Raw genomic sequence first — 17439 nt, 5'->3', positions numbered from 1 at the left:
TCACCAGCAACCATCACACATCCTGTTCCCCTGGAAACACTGCACACCTGTTCACCAGCAACCATCACACATCCTGTTCCCCTGGAAACACCTCACCCTGTTCACAGGCAATAACTACACATTGGTTCCCCTGGAAACACCTTACCCTGTTCACCAGCAACCATCACACATCCTGTTCCCCTGGAAACACTGCACACCTGTTCACCAGCAACCATCACACATCCTGTTCCCCTGGAAACACCTCACCCTGTTCACAGGCAACCATCACACATCCTGTTCCCCTGGAAACACCTCACCCTGTTCACAGGCAACCATCACACATCCTGTTCCCCTGGAAACACCTCACCCTGTTCACAGGCAACCACTGCACATCCTGTTCCCCTGGAAACACCTCACCCTGTTCACCAGCAACCATCACACATCCTGTTCCCCTGGAAACACCTCACCCTGTTCACCAGCAACCATCACACATTCTGTTCCCCTGGAAACACCTCACCCTGTTCACCAGCAACCATCACACATCCTGTTCCCCTGGAAACACCTCACCCTGTTCACCAGCAACCATCACACATCCTGTTCCCCTGGAAACACCTCACCCTGTTCACAGGCAACCATCACACATCCTGTTCCCCTGGAAACACTTCACCCTGTTCACCAGCAACCATCACACATCCTGTTCCCCTGGAAACACCTCACCCTGTTCACCAGCAACCATCACACATCCTGTTCCCCTGGAAACACTGCACACCTGTTCACCAGCAACCATCACACATCCTGTTCCCCTGGAAACACCTCACCCTGTTCACCAGCAACCATCACACATCCTGTTCCCCTGGAAACACTTCACCCTGTTCACCAGCAACCATCACACATCCTGTTCCCCTGGAAACACCTCACCCTGTTCACCAGCAACCATCACACATCCTGTTCCCCTGGAAACACTGCACACCTGTTCACCAGCAACCATCACACATCCTGTTCCCCTGGAAACACCTCACCCTGTTCACCAGCAACCATCACACATCCTGTTCCCCTGGAAACACTGCACACCTGTTCACAGGCAATAACTACACATTGGTTCCCCTGGAAACACCTCACCCTGTTCACCAGCAACCATCACACATCCTGTTCCCCTGGAAACACTGCACACCTGTTCACAGGCAATAACTACACATTGGTTCCCCTGGAAACACCTCACCCTGTTCACCAGCAACCATCACACATCCTGTTCCCCTGGAAACACTGCACACCTGTTCACAGGCAATAACTACACATTGGTTCCCCTGGAAACACCTCACCCTGTTCACCAGCAACCATCACACATCCTGTTCCCCTGGAAACACTGCACACCTGTTCACCAGCAACCATCACACATCCTGTTCCCCTGGAAACACCTCACCCTGTTCACCAGCAACCATCACACATCCTGTTCCCCTGGAAACACTGCACACCTGTTCACAGGCAATAACTACACATTGGTTCCCCTGGAAACACCTCACCCTGTTCACCAGCAACCATCACACATCCTGTTCCCCTGGAAACACTGCACACCTGTTCACAGGTAATAACTACACATTGGTTCCCCTGGAAACACCTCACCCTGTTCACCAGCAACCATCACACATCCTGTTCCCCTGGAAACACTGCACACCTGTTCACCAGCAACCATCACACATCCTGTTCCCCTGGAAACACCTCACCCTGTTCACCAGCAACCATCACACATCCTGTTCCCCTGGAAACACCTCACCCTGTTCACCAGCAACCATCACACATCCTGTTCCCCTGGAAACACCTCACCCTGTTCACCAGCAACCATCACACATCCTGTTCCCCTGGAAACACCTCACCCTGTTCACCAGCAACCATCACACATCCTGTTCCCCTGGAAACACTGCACACCTGTTCACCAGCAACCATCACACATCCTGTTCCCCTGGAAACACCTCACCCTGTTCACCAGCAACCATCACACATCCTGTTCCCCTGGAAACACTTCACCCTGTTCACCAGCAACCATCACACATCCTGTTCCCCTGGAAACACCTCACCCTGTTCACCAGCAACCATCACACATCCTGTTCCCCTGGAAACACTGCACACCTGTTCACCAGCAACCATCACACATCCTGTTCCCCTGGAAACACCTCACCCTGTTCACCAGCAACCATCACACATCCTGTTCCCCTGGAAACACTGCACACCTGTTCACAGGCAATAACTACACATTGGTTCCCCTGGAAACACCTCACCCTGTTCACCAGCTAACATCACACATCCTGTTCCCCTGGAAACACTGCACACCTGTTCACAGGCAATAACTACACATTGGTTCCCCTGGAAACACCTCACCCTGTTCACCAGCAACCATCACACATCCTGTTCCCCTGGAAACACTGCACACCTGTTCACAGGCAATAACTACACATTGGTTCCCCTGGAAACACCTCACCCTGTTCACCAGCAACCATCACACATCCTGTTCCCCTGGAAACACCTCACCCTGTTCACCAGCAACCATCACACATCCTGTTCCCCTGGAAACACCTCACCCTGTTCACAGGCAACCATCACACATCCTGTTCCCCTGGAAAAACCTCACCCTGTTCACCAGCAACCATCACACATCCTGTTCCCCTGGAAACACTTCACCCTGTTCACCAGCAACCATCACACATCCTGTTCCCCTGGAAACACTTCACCCTGTTCACCAGCAACCATCACACATCCTACTCCCCTGGAAACACCTCACCCTGTTCACAGGCAACCACTACACATCCTGTTCCCCTGGAAACACCTCACCCTGTTCACCAGCAACCATCACACATCCTGTTCCCCTGGAAACACCTCACCCTGTTCACCAGCAACCATCACACATTCTGTTCCCCTGGAAACACTTCACCCTGTTCACCAGCAACCATCACACATCCTGTTCCCCTGGAAACACTTCACCCTGTTCACCAGCAACCATCACACATCCTACTCCCCTGGAAACACCTCACCCTGTTCACCAGCAACCATCACACATCCTGTTCCCCTGGAAACACCTCACCCTGTTCACCAGCAACCATCACACATCCTGTTCCCCTGGAAACACCTCACCCTGTTCACAGGCAACCATCACACATCCTGTTCCCCTGGAAACACCTCACCCTGTTCACAGGCAACCATCACACATCCTGTTCCCCTGGAAACACCTCACCCTGTTCACAGGCAACCATCACACATCCTGTTCCCCTGGAAACACCTCACCCTGTTCACCAGCAACCATCACACATCCTGTTCCCCTGGAAACACCTCACCCTGTTCACAGGCAACCATCACACATCCTGTTCCCCTGGAAACACCTCACCCTGTTCACAGGCAACCACTGCACATCCTGTTCCCCTGGAAACACCTCACCCTGTTCACCAGCAACCATCACACATCCTGTTCCCCTGGAAACACCTCACCCTGTTCACCAGCAACCATCACACATTCTGTTCCCCTGGAAACACCTCACCCTGTTCACCAGCAACCATCACACATCCTGTTCCCCTGGAAACACCTCACCCTGTTCACCAGCAACCATCACACATCCTGTTCCCCTGGAAACACCTCACCCTGTTCACAGGCAACCATCACACATCCTGTTCCCCTGGAAACACCTCACCCTGTTCACCAGCAACCATCACACATCCTGTTCCCCTGGAAACACTTCACCCTGGTCACCAGCAACCATCACACATCCTGTTCCCCTGGAAACACCTCACCCTGTTCACCAGCAACCATCACACATCCTGTTCCCCTGGAAACACTTCACCCTGTTCACCAGCAACCATCACACATCCTACTCCCCTGGAAACACCTCACCCTGTTCACAGGCAACCACTACACATCCTGTTCCCCTGGAAACACCTCACCCTGTTCACCAGCAACCATCACACATCCTGTTCCCCTGGAAACACCTCACCCTGTTCACCAGCAACCATCACACATTCTGTTCCCCTGGAAACACCTCACCCTGTTCACCAGCAACCATCACACATCCTGTTCCCCTGGAAACACCTCACCCTGTTCACAGGCAACCATCACACATCCTGTTCCCCTGGAAACACCTCACCCTGTTCACAGGCAACCATCACACATCCTGTTCCCCTGGAAACACCTCACCCTGTTCACCAGCAACCATCACACATCCTGTTCCCCTGGAAACACTTCACCCTGTTCACCAGCAACCATCACACATCCTGTTCCCCTGGAAACACCTCACCCTGTTCACCAACAACCATCACACATCCTGTTCCCCTGGAAACACTGCACACCTGTTCACCAGCAACCATCACACATCCTGTTCCCCTGGAAACACCTCACCCTGTTCACCAGCAACCATCACACATCCTGTTCCCCTGGAAACACTGCACACCTGTTCACAGGCAATAACTACACATTGGTTCCCCTGGAAACACCTCACCCTGTTCACCAGCAACCATCACACATCGTGTTCCCCGGGAAACACTGCACACCTGTTCACAGGCAATAACTACACATTGGTTCCCCTGGAAACACCTCACCCTGTTCACCAGCAACCATCACACATCCTGTTCCCCTGGAAACACTGCACACCTGTTCACCAGCAACCATCACACATCCTGTTCCCCTGGAAACACCTCACCCTGTTCACAGGCAATAACTACACATTGGTTCCCCTGGAAACACCTTACCCTGTTCACCAGCAACCATCACACATCCTGTTCCCCTGGAAACACTGCACACCTGTTCACCAGCAACCATCACACATCCTGTTCCCCTGGAAACACCTCACCCTGTTCACAGGCAACCATCACACATCCTGTTCCCCTGGAAACACCTCACCCTGTTCACAGGCAACCATCACACATCCTGTTCCCCTGGAAACACCTCACCCTGTTCACAGGCAACCACTGCACATCCTGTTCCCCTGGAAACACCTCACCCTGTTCACCAGCAACCATCACACATCCTGTTCCCCTGGAAACACCTCACCCTGTTCACCAGCAACCATCACACATTCTGTTCCCCTGGAAACACCTCACCCTGTTCACCAGCAACCATCACACATCCTGTTCCCCTGGAAACACCTCACCCTGTTCACCAGCAACCATCACACATCCTGTTCCCCTGGAAACACCTCACCCTGTTCACAGGCAACCATCACACATCCTGTTCCCCTGGAAACACCTCACCCTGTTCACCAGCAACCATCACACATCCTGTTCCCCTGGAAACACTGCACACCTGTTCACCAGCAACCATCACACATCCTGTTCCCCTGGAAACACTTCACCCTGTTCACCAGCAACCATCACACATCCTGTTCCCCTGGAAACACCTCACCCTGTTCACCAGCAACCATCACACATCCTGTTCCCCTGGAAACACTGCACACCTGTTCACCAGCAACCATCACACATCCTGTTCCCCTGGAAACACCTCACCCTGTTCACCAGCAACCATCACACATCCTGTTCCCCTGGAAACACTTCACCCTGTTCACCAGCAACCATCACACATCCTGTTCCCCTGGAAACACCTCACCCTGTTCACCAGCAACCATCACACATCCTGTTCCCCTGGAAACACTGCACACCTGTTCACCAGCAACCATCACACATCCTGTTCCCCTGGAAACACCTCACCCTGTTCACCAGCAACCATCACACATCCTGTTCCCCTGGAAACACTGCACACCTGTTCACAGGCAATAACTACACATTGGTTCCCCTGGAAACACCTCACCCTGTTCACCAGCAACCATCACACATCCTGTTCCCCTGGAAACACTGCACACCTGTTCACAGGCAATAACTACACATTGGTTCCCCTGGAAACACCTCACCCTGTTCACCAGCAACCATCACACATCCTGTTCCCCTGGAAACACTGCACACCTGTTCACAGGCAATAACTACACATTGGTTCCCCTGGAAACACCTCACCCTGTTCACCAGCAACCATCACACATCCTGTTCCCCTGGAAACACTGCACACCTGTTCACCAGCAACCATCACACATCCTGTTCCCCTGGAAACACCTCACCCTGTTCACCAGCAACCATCACACATCCTGTTCCCCTGGAAACACTGCACACCTGTTCACCAGCAACCATCACACATTCTGTTGCCCTGGAAACACCTCACCCTGTTCACCAGCAACCATCACACATCCTGTTCCCCTGGAAACACCTCACCCTGTTCACCAGCAACCATCACACATCCTGTTCCCCTGGAAACACCTCACCCTGTTCACCAGCAACCATCACACATCCTGTTCCCCTGGAAACACTTCACCCTGTTCACCAGCAACCATCACACATCCTGTTCCCCTGGAAACACCTCACCCTGTTCACCAGCAACCATCACACATCCTGTTCCCCTGGAAACACTGCACACCTGTTCACCAGCAACCATCACACATCCTGTTCCCCTGGAAACACCTCACCCTGTTCACAGGCAACCATCACACATCCTGTTCCCCTGGAAACACCTCACCCTGTTCACAGGCAACCACTGCACATCCTGTTCCCCTGGAAACACCTCACCCTGTTCACCAGCAACCATCACACATCCTGTTCCCCTGGAAACACCTCACCCTGTTCACAGGCAACCATCACACATCCTGTTCCCCTGGAAACACCTCACCCTGTTCACAGGCAACCACTGCACATCCTGTTCCCCTGGAAACACCTCACCCTGTTCACCAGCAACCATCACACATCCTGTTCCCCTGGAAACACCTCACCCTGTTCACCAGCAACCATCACACATTCTGTTCCCCTGGAAACACCTCACCCTGTTCACCAGCAACCATCACACATCCTGTTCCCCTGGAAACACCTCACCCTGTTCACCAGCAACCATCACACATCCTGTTCCCCTGGAAACACCTCACCCTGTTCACATGCAACCATCACACATCCTGTTCCCCTGGAAACACCTCACCCTGTTCACCAGCAACCATCACACATCCTGTTCCCCTGGAAACACTTCACCCTGTTCACCAGCAACCATCACACATCCTGTTCCCCTGGAAACACCTCACCCTGTTCACCAGCAACCATCACACATCCTGTTCCCCTGGAAACACTTCACCCTGTTCACCAGCAACCATCACACATCCTACTCCCCTGGAAACACCTCACCCTGTTCACAGGCAACCACTACACATCCTGTTCTCCTGGAAACACCTCACCCTGTTCACCAGCAACCATCACACATCCTGTTCCCCTGGAAACACCTCACCCTGTTCACCAGCAACCATCACACATTCTGTTCCCCTGGAAACACCTCACCCTGTTCACCAGCAACCATCACACATCCTGTTCCCCTGGAAACACCTCACCCTGTTCACAGGCAACCATCACACATCCTGTTCCCCTGGAAACACCTCACCCTGTTCACAGGCAACCACTGCACATCCTGTTCCCCTGGAAACACCTCACCCTGTTCACCAGCAACCATCACACATCCTGTTCCCCTGGAAACACCTCACCCTGTTCACCAGCAACCATCACACATTCTGTTCCCCTGGAAACACCTCACCCTGTTCACCAGCAACCATCACACATCCTGTTCCCCTGGAAACACCTCACCCTGTTCACCAGCAACCATCACACATCCTGTTCCCCTGGAAACACCTCACCCTGTTCACAGGCAACCATCACACATCCTGTTCCCCTGGAAACACCTCACCCTGTTCACCAGCAACCATCACACATCCTGTTCCCCTGGAAACACTGCACACCTGTTCACCAGCAACCATCACACATCCTGTTCCCCTGGAAACACTTCACCCTGTTCACCAGCAACCATCACACATCCTGTTCCCCTGGAAACACCTCACCCTGTTCACCAGCAACCATCACACATCCTGTTCCCCTGGAAACACTGCACACCTGTTCACCAGCAACCATCACACATCCTGTTCCCCTGGAAACACCTCACCCTGTTCACCAGCAACCATCACACATCCTGTTCCCCTGGAAACACTTCACCCTGTTCACCAGCAACCATCACACATCCTGTTCCCCTGGAAACACCTCACCCTGTTCACCAGCAACCATCACACATCCTGTTCCCCTGGAAACACTGCACACCTGTTCACCAGCAACCATCACACATCCTGTTCCCCTGGAAACACCTCACCCTGTTCACCAGCAACCATCACACATCCTGTTCCCCTGGAAACACTGCACACCTGTTCACAGGCAATAACTACACATTGGTTCCCCTGGAAACACCTCACCCTGTTCACCAGCAACCATCACACATCCTGTTCCCCTGGAAACACTGCACACCTGTTCACAGGCAATAACTACACATTGGTTCCCCTGGAAACACCTCACCCTGTTCACCAGCAACCATCACACATCCTGTTCCCCTGGAAACACTGCACACCTGTTCACAGGCAATAACTACACATTGGTTCCCCTGGAAACACCTCACCCTGTTCACCAGCAACCATCACACATCCTGTTCCCCTGGAAACACTGCACACCTGTTCACCAGCAACCATCACACATCCTGTTCCCCTGGAAACACCTCACCCTGTTCACCAGCAACCATCACACATCCTGTTCCCCTGGAAACACTGCACACCTGTTCACCAGCAACCATCACACATTCTGTTCCCCTGGAAACACCTCACCCTGTTCACCAGCAACCATCACACATCCTGTTCCCCTGGAAACACCTCACCCTGTTCACCAGCAACCATCACACATCCTGTTCCCCTGGAAACACCTCACCCTGTTCACCAGCAACCATCACACATCCTGTTCCCCTGGCAACACTTCACCCTGTTCACCAGCAACCATCACACATCCTGTTCCCCTGGAAACACCTCACCCTGTTCACCAGCAACCATCACACATCCTGTTCCCCTGGAAACACTGCACACCTGTTCACCAGCAACCATCACACATCCTGTTCCCCTGGAAACACCTCACCCTGTTCACAGGCAACCATCACACATCCTGTTCCCCTGGAAACACCTCACCCTGTTCACCAGCAACCATCACACATCCTGTTCCCCTGGAAACACCTCACCCTGTTCACAGGCAACCATCACACATCCTGTTCCCCTGGAAACACCTCACCCTGTTCACAGGCAACCACTGCACATCCTGTTCCCCTGGAAACACCTCACCCTGTTCACCAGCAACCATCACACATCCTGTTCCCCTGGAAACACCTCACCCTGTTCACCAGCAACCATCACACATTCTGTTCCCCTGGAAACACCTCACCCTGTTCACCAGCAACCATCACACATCCTGTTCCCCTGGAAACACCTCACCCTGTTCACCAGCAACCATCACACATCCTGTTCCCCTGGAAACACCTCACCCTGTTCACAGGCAACCATCACACATCCTGTTCCCCTGGAAACACCTCACCCTGTTCACCAGCAACCATCACACATCCTGTTCCCCTGGAAACACTTCACCCTGTTCACCAGCAACCATCACACATCCTGTTCCCCTGGAAACACCTCACCCTGTTCACCAGCAACCATCACACATCCTGTTCCCCTGGAAACACTTCACCCTGTTCACCAGCAACCATCACACATCCTACTCCCCTGGAAACACCTCACCCTGTTCACAGGCAACCACTACACATCCTGTTCCCCTGGAAACACCTCACCCTGTTCACCAGCAACCATCACACATCCTGTTCCCCTGGAAACACTGCACACCTGTTCACAGGCAATAACTACACATTGGTTCCCCTGGAAACACCTCACCCTGTTCACCAGCAACCATCACACATCCTGTTCCCCTGGCTAAAGAAATTCCTCCCCATCCCTGTTCTAAAGGAGCATCCCTCTATTCTGAGGCTGTGCGCTCTGGTCTCAAGTCTCCCTCACCATAGGAATCATCCTTTCCACATCCTCTCTATCTGGGCCTTTCAATATTTGTTGGGTTTCAATTAGATCCCTCCCCCCATTCTTCTAAACTCCAGCGAGTACAGGCCCAGAGCCATCGCACGCTCCTCATATGTTAACCTTTTCATTCCTGACATCATTTTTGTGAACGTCCTCTGCACTTTCTCTGTCGGGAAGGTTGGACATTTGGGATTCCAGTTGGTGACACCTAAGCCTTCTCCTTTGCAGAACGGACCAATCATAAACAGAGACACTGGCCGCTGCCTGGAAGTGGAGATGGTCAAGGATGCCAACTTTGACCTGAGACTGTCCTTGCAGAAGTGCTCCGGGCAGAAGTGGGTGATACGGAACTGGATCAAACCGAGCAAGCACTGAGCACCGTGGACCTCCCTGGCCGTGGCACGGGCCACCTTTGTAAATCTGCCGGCGAGCGACCCTCGAGGGGTGGCCGTGGTCCTCAGAGCGAGGGATCTCAGCGAAGGAACACTGACCAGCTCTCTCACAAACTCGGATGAAGCGTGTACAGAGTTCAGTGGACAATAGTTATGTGCCTTTTTACACATACAAAGTTACTGACTGGAAACCAGTCCCAACAGCATGTACCAGACCAGAAAACCAGAGTAATAAAATCAGAAAAAAGGAATATATTCTATAACTCACTGATACGATTTTGGAAAGGGTGGAGAAACGGAGTTTGTGTACGTAGACCTTTGAACGTGGTGCAGGAAGAGTTATTTATTTGTTTATTGAGACTCAACATGTAACAGGCCCTCCCGGCCCTTTGAGCCATGCCGCCTAGCGACCCCCCCGACTTACTCCCACGGGACAATTTACAATGACCAATTAACCTACCAATTAGTACGTCTTCGGACTGTGGGAGGAAACCAGAGCACCCGGAGGAAACCCGCGCAGTCACGGGGAGAACGTGCAAACTCCTTACAGACAGTAGCGGGAATTGAACCCGGGTCGCTGGCACTGGAGAGCGTTGTGCTAACCACTAGGCTACTGTACCGCCCCGCCTGATAATCCTCAAAAGAGAAAACAGGGTTTGACATATTTGTCACATACATTCTAACGTACAGTGAAGTACCACATTTGCGCGGGAGATGTGCTGTGGGCACCCCGCAAGTGTTGCCACGCTTCCAGTGCCAACATAGCATGCCCACAACACGCCAACCCTAACCTGTACTGTACTGTGCAAAAGTCTTAGGCACATATATACAGCAAGGGTGCCGAAGACATTTGAACAGAACTATAGTAATTTTATGTTTTGCACTGTACTGCTGTCACACACAAAAAAAACAAATTTCTTGACCTATGTGTGCTGATAAACCTGATTCTGATCTGGGTCTCTGTTGTGGACTGAGAGTGGGAAGGGGTCAGGGAGAGGGGAATCATGGTTGGGAAAAGGGGAAGGGAGAGGGGAGGGAGCAGGAAGCACCAGAGAGACATTCTGTAATGATCAATAAACCAATTGTTTGGAATCAAATGACCTTGTCCAGTGTCTCAGGGCTGGGTGTGTCTGTACCCGCACCATCCCCTCCCCTGGCACTCCTTCTCTGCCACCTGTCCCACACCCCTCCCCTGGCACTCCCTCTCTACCACCTGTCCCACACCCCTCCCCTGGTACTCCTTCTCTGCCACCTGTCCCACACCCCTCCCCTGATACTCCCTCTCTGCCACCTGTCCCACACCCCTCCCCTGGTACTCCCTCTCTGCCACCTGTCCCACACCCCTCCCCTGATACTCCCTCTCTGCTACCTGTCCCACACCCCTCCTCTGGTACTCCGTCTCTGCCACCTGTCCCACACCCCTCCCCTGGTACTCCCTCTCTGCCATTTGTCCCACACCCCTCACCTGGCACTCCCTCTCTGCCACCTGTCTCACACCCCTCCCCTGGTACTCCTTCTCTGCCACCTGTCCCACACCCCTCCCCTGGTACTCCCTCTCTGCCACCTGTCCCACACCCCTCCCCTGCCACTCCCTCTCTGCCACCTGTCCCACACCCTTCCCCTGGCACTCCCTCTCTGCCACCTGTCCCACACCCCTCCCCTGCCACTCCCTCTCTGCCACCTGTCCCACACCCCTCCCCTGGTACTCCTTCTCTGCCACCTGTCCCACACCCTTCCCCTGGTACTCCCTCTCTGCCACCTGCCCCATACCCCTCCCCTGGCACTCCCTCTCTGCCACCTGTCCCACACCCCTCCCCTGGTACTCCGTCTCTGCCACCTGTCCCACACCCCTCCCCTGGCACTCCCTCTCTGCCACCTGTCCCACACCCCTCCCCTGGCACTCCATCCTTGCCATTCCCAACATCCTTTGCTCCTGCCAGATTTACAATCTTGCTCTCTGTACCACATTGACAAATATAGCCCTTGAAAATACGTTAGTTATATATGTGTGCCTAAGACTTTTGCACAGTACTGTCAATGCTTAGAATGCAGGGAGAAGCTGGAGCACCTGCAGGAAATCCAGATGGTCATGGGGGTAAATGTACAAACACCTTACCGACAGCGCTGGGAATTGAACCGCAATCGGTGATCACTGGCACTCTGAGGTGATAGTGCTAACTGCTACAATAACGAGCCGCCATATTTAGAATCACCAACAACCTTGTCTCTTAACAACTTCTTAAAAGCCACTATTGTTTCTCCCTCTACCACTACCCTTGGCCGTGCATTCCAAGTACCTATCGCTCTCTGTAGAAAAGACCTGCCCTGCACTTCTCCTTTAAACTACCCTCCTCTCACCTGAGATGCAAGCCCTCTAAATTTATAATCAAAGTACATGTACTGTATGTCACCAGTTACAACCCTGAGATTCATTTTCTTGCAGGCATGCACAATAAATCCATAATAGAATCAATGAAAGACCCCATCAAATTGAACTTTTAACTAGGGTGCAGAAGCCAACAATCTGTCCAAGTAGAAATAGAAATAAATTATATAATAAATAAATAAGCAACAAATATGGAGAATATGAGACAGAGTCCCTGAAAATGAGTCTCTTGGTTGTGGGAACATTTCAGTGATGGGGCAAGTGAAGATGAGTGTAGTTATCCCCTCAAGAGCCTGATAGTTAAGGGGTAGTAACTGATCCTGAACCCGGCAGTGGGGGTCCTGAGGCTCCTGTACCTCCTTCCTGATGGCAACAGGGAGAAGAGAGCATGGTGGTGGGGGTCCCTGACGATGGATGCTGCTTCATGTAGACGTGCCCAGTGTGGGGAGGGCTTTATCCATGATGGCTGGGCTGTAGCCACTATGTATTTAGCTGACTTTAACTGATTTATTTAATGACGTATTGACGGTTGAGGTATGAGCAGATACAGTAGGTTCCATGGTGGAGGAGCACACAGAAAGTACAGACATCCTGGGTCAGCCTTGTTTGTGAATCCTGACCAGAAGACAGAATAATAAGAATAATAACTTTATTTATATTACTCTTCTCATACAGACAACGCAGTTCAAAGTGATTTACTGTGGGATAAAGTGCAAACATTAAAATATAAATAAATATGACAATAAAAGACAAAAAGATGAAAATGAGAAACTCTATAGATGCTGAAAATCCAGAACAACACACACAAAATGCCTGAGGAACTCAGCAGGTCAGGCAGCATCTATGAAGGGGAATAAACAGTTGATGTTTCAGACCGAGACCCTTCTTCAGGACTGCAAAGGAAGGGGCATATGTCAGAATAAAAAGGTGGGGGTAGGGGAAGGAGGATGGCTGGAAGGTGATAGATGAAGCCAGGAAATTTGTTGTTTTGCAGCAACAGCACAGTACAAAACCCCAAAACAGGCCCAGAGCTGTAGTAGCTTTGTGCTAACCACTATGCTACCATACCATTGCAAATAATGTCCCCCTGTTGGACACAGAGAAATTAAAATATGGAAGAAAACATTGAATTTGAATTAGTCAAAAACAGTGGAAGCAGAGAAGCCATTTGTCATTGCTCTTGCCATGAGGGCTGATGAATTGAGGCTGCCATTTTGTGAAGCTGCTCTGCATCCTCCATTTTGTGAACTGGTTTTTGCTTGGCTGAATCACAGTTTCAAAGTAGACACAATGATGCTCCACATTATATGCTGGACAGGAGATCATTTCCAAACAAGAAGTTATTTATGAGGTGTACTTTGGTTAGATATAAGATGCGGGTTTGTGAATTGTGGGGTCTGTGTCTGCCCTGAATGATTCAAGCTGGCTTCTGGTTTGATAACTGGTTTAGAACAAAGGCCCCATAAATTACCAGTTGGCACTTCTGGAAGAGGGCAATAAATGGATGGTGGCTTGGACCAGAGCCAATAAGAATGTGATATGGGTCAGTCAGATTCGCTCAGGGCAATGAGACGGAAATGTGACACTTGAACTGCTAAGGAAAGAATATAAAAGCAGATGCTTCAAATGCAAGGGAACGACAACTTCGTCTTCATGAAAACCACCTTCATGAAAATCCCCACGCCAGGGGCTGTGAGAAGAAAGGATTGATTGTCTGGCCAACAGGAGATTCCTTTTCAGTGTTAGAAATTGGAATATTGGTCTGAATGAGTACTGGTACAAAGGTGACAGAAGAATTCATGTCCTGACTTGTTGGCCTGAGATCAACAGAGTTACGTTGCTGTTTCTGCCGAGACAATAAAGTGTAAGATTCGAGTAAGAGTCGCGTTTTGAGATTCCTAACCGAGTTCCATTGATGAATGGTCAACACCCATCTGACTGCAAAGGGGCTTCGTAAACTTCAATTCATCCACTTATTTGGCCTCTGGGTTCCAACCCCAGTGAGAATTTACCCACCATGCTATCAATTTTAGTCCAAACGCCGATAAAGGCAGGGAGAAGGATAACGCATGCAAAATGCTGGAGGAACTCGGTAGGTCAGTCAGCATCTCTACTTGCCTCCTATTACACTGCTGACATTTGGGGCAGCAATGAGATCATCTCTGGCGGTGTTCAGGGCTTCCTCTCGGTTTTCACTACTGTCAGTCACACCTGTCCCGGGTGGAAACTCGGGAATACTGTCATACACAATTGTAAAAGGATTCTTCATTGCTGTTTCCATAACAGTTTTGTTTGACTGGTCAGTGTTGTTAGCCCTGAGCTGAACCCCCAAACCTGGACCACTCTTAGTCTGACCTCTACCCCTTGAGCTATCTGGCATGAGTGACCCACCAAGAGCCAAATCACAAGGCCCCGATTCCAGCCTACATCTCTCTCCAGGTCATTGAGGCACACAAGCCTCCAAACCATGACAATATTGTGGTCTTCTTGGAGGAAGCAGAGTCTACAGAAAGGAATAAACAGTTAACGTTTTGGGCTGAGACCCTCCATCAGGACCGAAAACCTACTAACTTGTTAATTCCTCTCCATAGGAGCTGCCTGACCTGCTGAGTTCCCCCAGCATTTTGTGTGTGTGTTGCTCTGGATTTGCAGCATCTACAGAATCTCTTGTGCTTACAGACAAGAGGCTTTGTCCGATAAACTGGAAGATAAAATTGGTGATCAGCAGCATTCAAAATGCAAGGTGACATTTCACTTGGAAAACACTTTGTTGTTTCAGTGCCACAGTTAAGACAGGAATTGGATCATATTTTCAAACCAAAGACACAGTTTAAATCTTCAGTCTTAATAATATGGTGGATTCAGGTTAATCAGCGCCTGTACATTTTGGTCCAATTAAGTGGCTGCCCCAATTAGCCAAAAGTTCAACAAATTACGTAGCTAAATGAAATTAGAACACTATCAATGCTACAACAGGGCCGTGTATTCGTCCCTAATAGTTATTGACGGAGGAATTCACTCAGTGTTTGCTGTCGTGTTTTTTTGATTGACTATAAATGAACAAAATCAGCACAGACACCTCGTATAGATAACGTGCTGCCTTCATACGATGCTTTCAAATGTCGCGGCCTTCAAATCTTCACTCTAATTGTAACTTTCAAGATGATTGTCGATACCTTCAAACTTTTCATAGTTTCTAACTTGTTGATGTAGTGAAATCATTTCATTTTTACCCCAGTCCGTTCCGGGCATCTCCAAGCCTGAATGCTTGAAACCACAGTGAGCAAGATAGCTCAGAATTGTCATATTGTTTATTTCTTGCATACTATCAGTGACAAAAAGCACTGCTTTTTGAACATAAACACAGGCAACTGACGCTAGTTGAAACCATTTTGTTCAAAGCACAGTGTAGTGTCTAACAGCTACTCAAGTGCACGTTGCTGATGCTAGTTAGAAACTGCTTTCATTCTGTTTCCCTGAAACATTCTTTAAAGTTGTTCACAATTGCAAAGAGCAAATTTAATGTTGTCAATTTCTGCTCCAAGCTCTGTGAGCAAAACACAGACCCAGAAAGGCCTCTCATGATCATTATTCCGTTTGTTGAAAGATTCAGAAGGTTCGAAGGATCATTTACTATCAAAGTCTGTGTGCGGTGTACGGCTCTGAGATTTGTCTTCTCCAGATAGCCACGAAACACTATGGAAAATGTCCAAAGAAAAGTATCGACACTCCTCCCCCCCCCCCCACAGAGAAAACAAATCTCGCAAGTAGCAACACGATCATCAACACTCCCACACGAAAAAAATTGCGCAAATGGCAGCAAGAAAGAACAAGTGAAAACACAGAATATAAAAACCATAAAACTGGAAGAGTCCACTTGAACTACAGACCTCAATCCAATCCACAAATTTCAGAACTTCGGTAACATCCTCCGACAGCACTGAGGGAGAGAGAGAGAGACCACTCAAACACAGACACCTTTCCTCGGCAGCAGCAAACGAGAAATATTTCCCAGGATAGTACCGTTAGTGAAAAATGAGCTGTATCCAAGGGTCTAAATAATGAACTATAACTGCCAAAAAATAATAGACAATAGACAGTAGGTGCAGGAGTAGGCCATTTGGCCCTTCTAACCAGCACCGCCATTCACTGTGATCATGGCTGATCATCCATAATCAGTACCCCGTTCCTGCCCTCTCCCTATATCCCTTGACCCCGCTATCTATAAGAGCTCTATCTAACTCTCTCTTGAATGCATCCAGAGACTTGGCCTCCACTGCCTTCTGGGGCAGAGCATTCCACATATCCACCACTCTCTGGGTGAAAAAGTTTTTCCGCATCTCTGTTCTAAATGGCCTACCCCTTATTCTTAAACTGTGGCCTCTAGTTCTGGACTCACCCATCAGCGGGAACATGCTTCCTGCCTCCAGCGTGTCCAATCCCTTAATAATCTTATATGTTTCAATCAGATCCTCTCTCATTCTTCTAAATTCCAGTGTATACAAGCCCAGTTGCTCCAATCTTTCAACATATGACAGTCCCGCCATTCCGGGAATTAACCTTGTGAACCTATGCTGCACTCCCTCAATAGCAAGAATGTCCTTCCTCAAATTTGAAGACCAAAACTGCACACAATACTCTAGGTGGGGTCTCACCAGGGCCCTGTACAGCTGCAGAAGGACCTCTTTACTCCTATACTCAATTCCTCTTGTTATAAAAGCCAGCATGTCATTAGCTTTCTTCACTGCCTGCTG

The 17439-nt window shown here is 50.3% G+C and overlaps 1 protein-coding gene across 1 annotated transcript in view; it reads left to right on the top strand.

The window, feature by feature from the left end:
* galnt9 (polypeptide N-acetylgalactosaminyltransferase 9) overlaps positions 1-11542 on the top strand; it is a 249913-nt gene extending 238371 nt beyond the window's left edge. The window contains 1 exon segment of the mRNA XM_073051936.1: positions 10136-11542. Within this exon segment, the coding sequence (XP_072908037.1) occupies positions 10136-10282 (147 nt within the window). The 3' untranslated portion in view covers positions 10283-11542.
* The last annotated feature ends 5897 nt before the right edge of the window (positions 11543-17439 follow it).

Source organism: Hemitrygon akajei, chromosome 7 (genome assembly GCF_048418815.1).
Source record: "Hemitrygon akajei chromosome 7, sHemAka1.3, whole genome shotgun sequence".
In the NCBI taxonomy this organism is placed as follows: domain Eukaryota; kingdom Metazoa; phylum Chordata; class Chondrichthyes; order Myliobatiformes; family Dasyatidae; genus Hemitrygon; species Hemitrygon akajei.
Note: the sequence above shows the minus strand (reverse complement) of the source record. Positions and strands in the feature narration are given on the sequence as shown.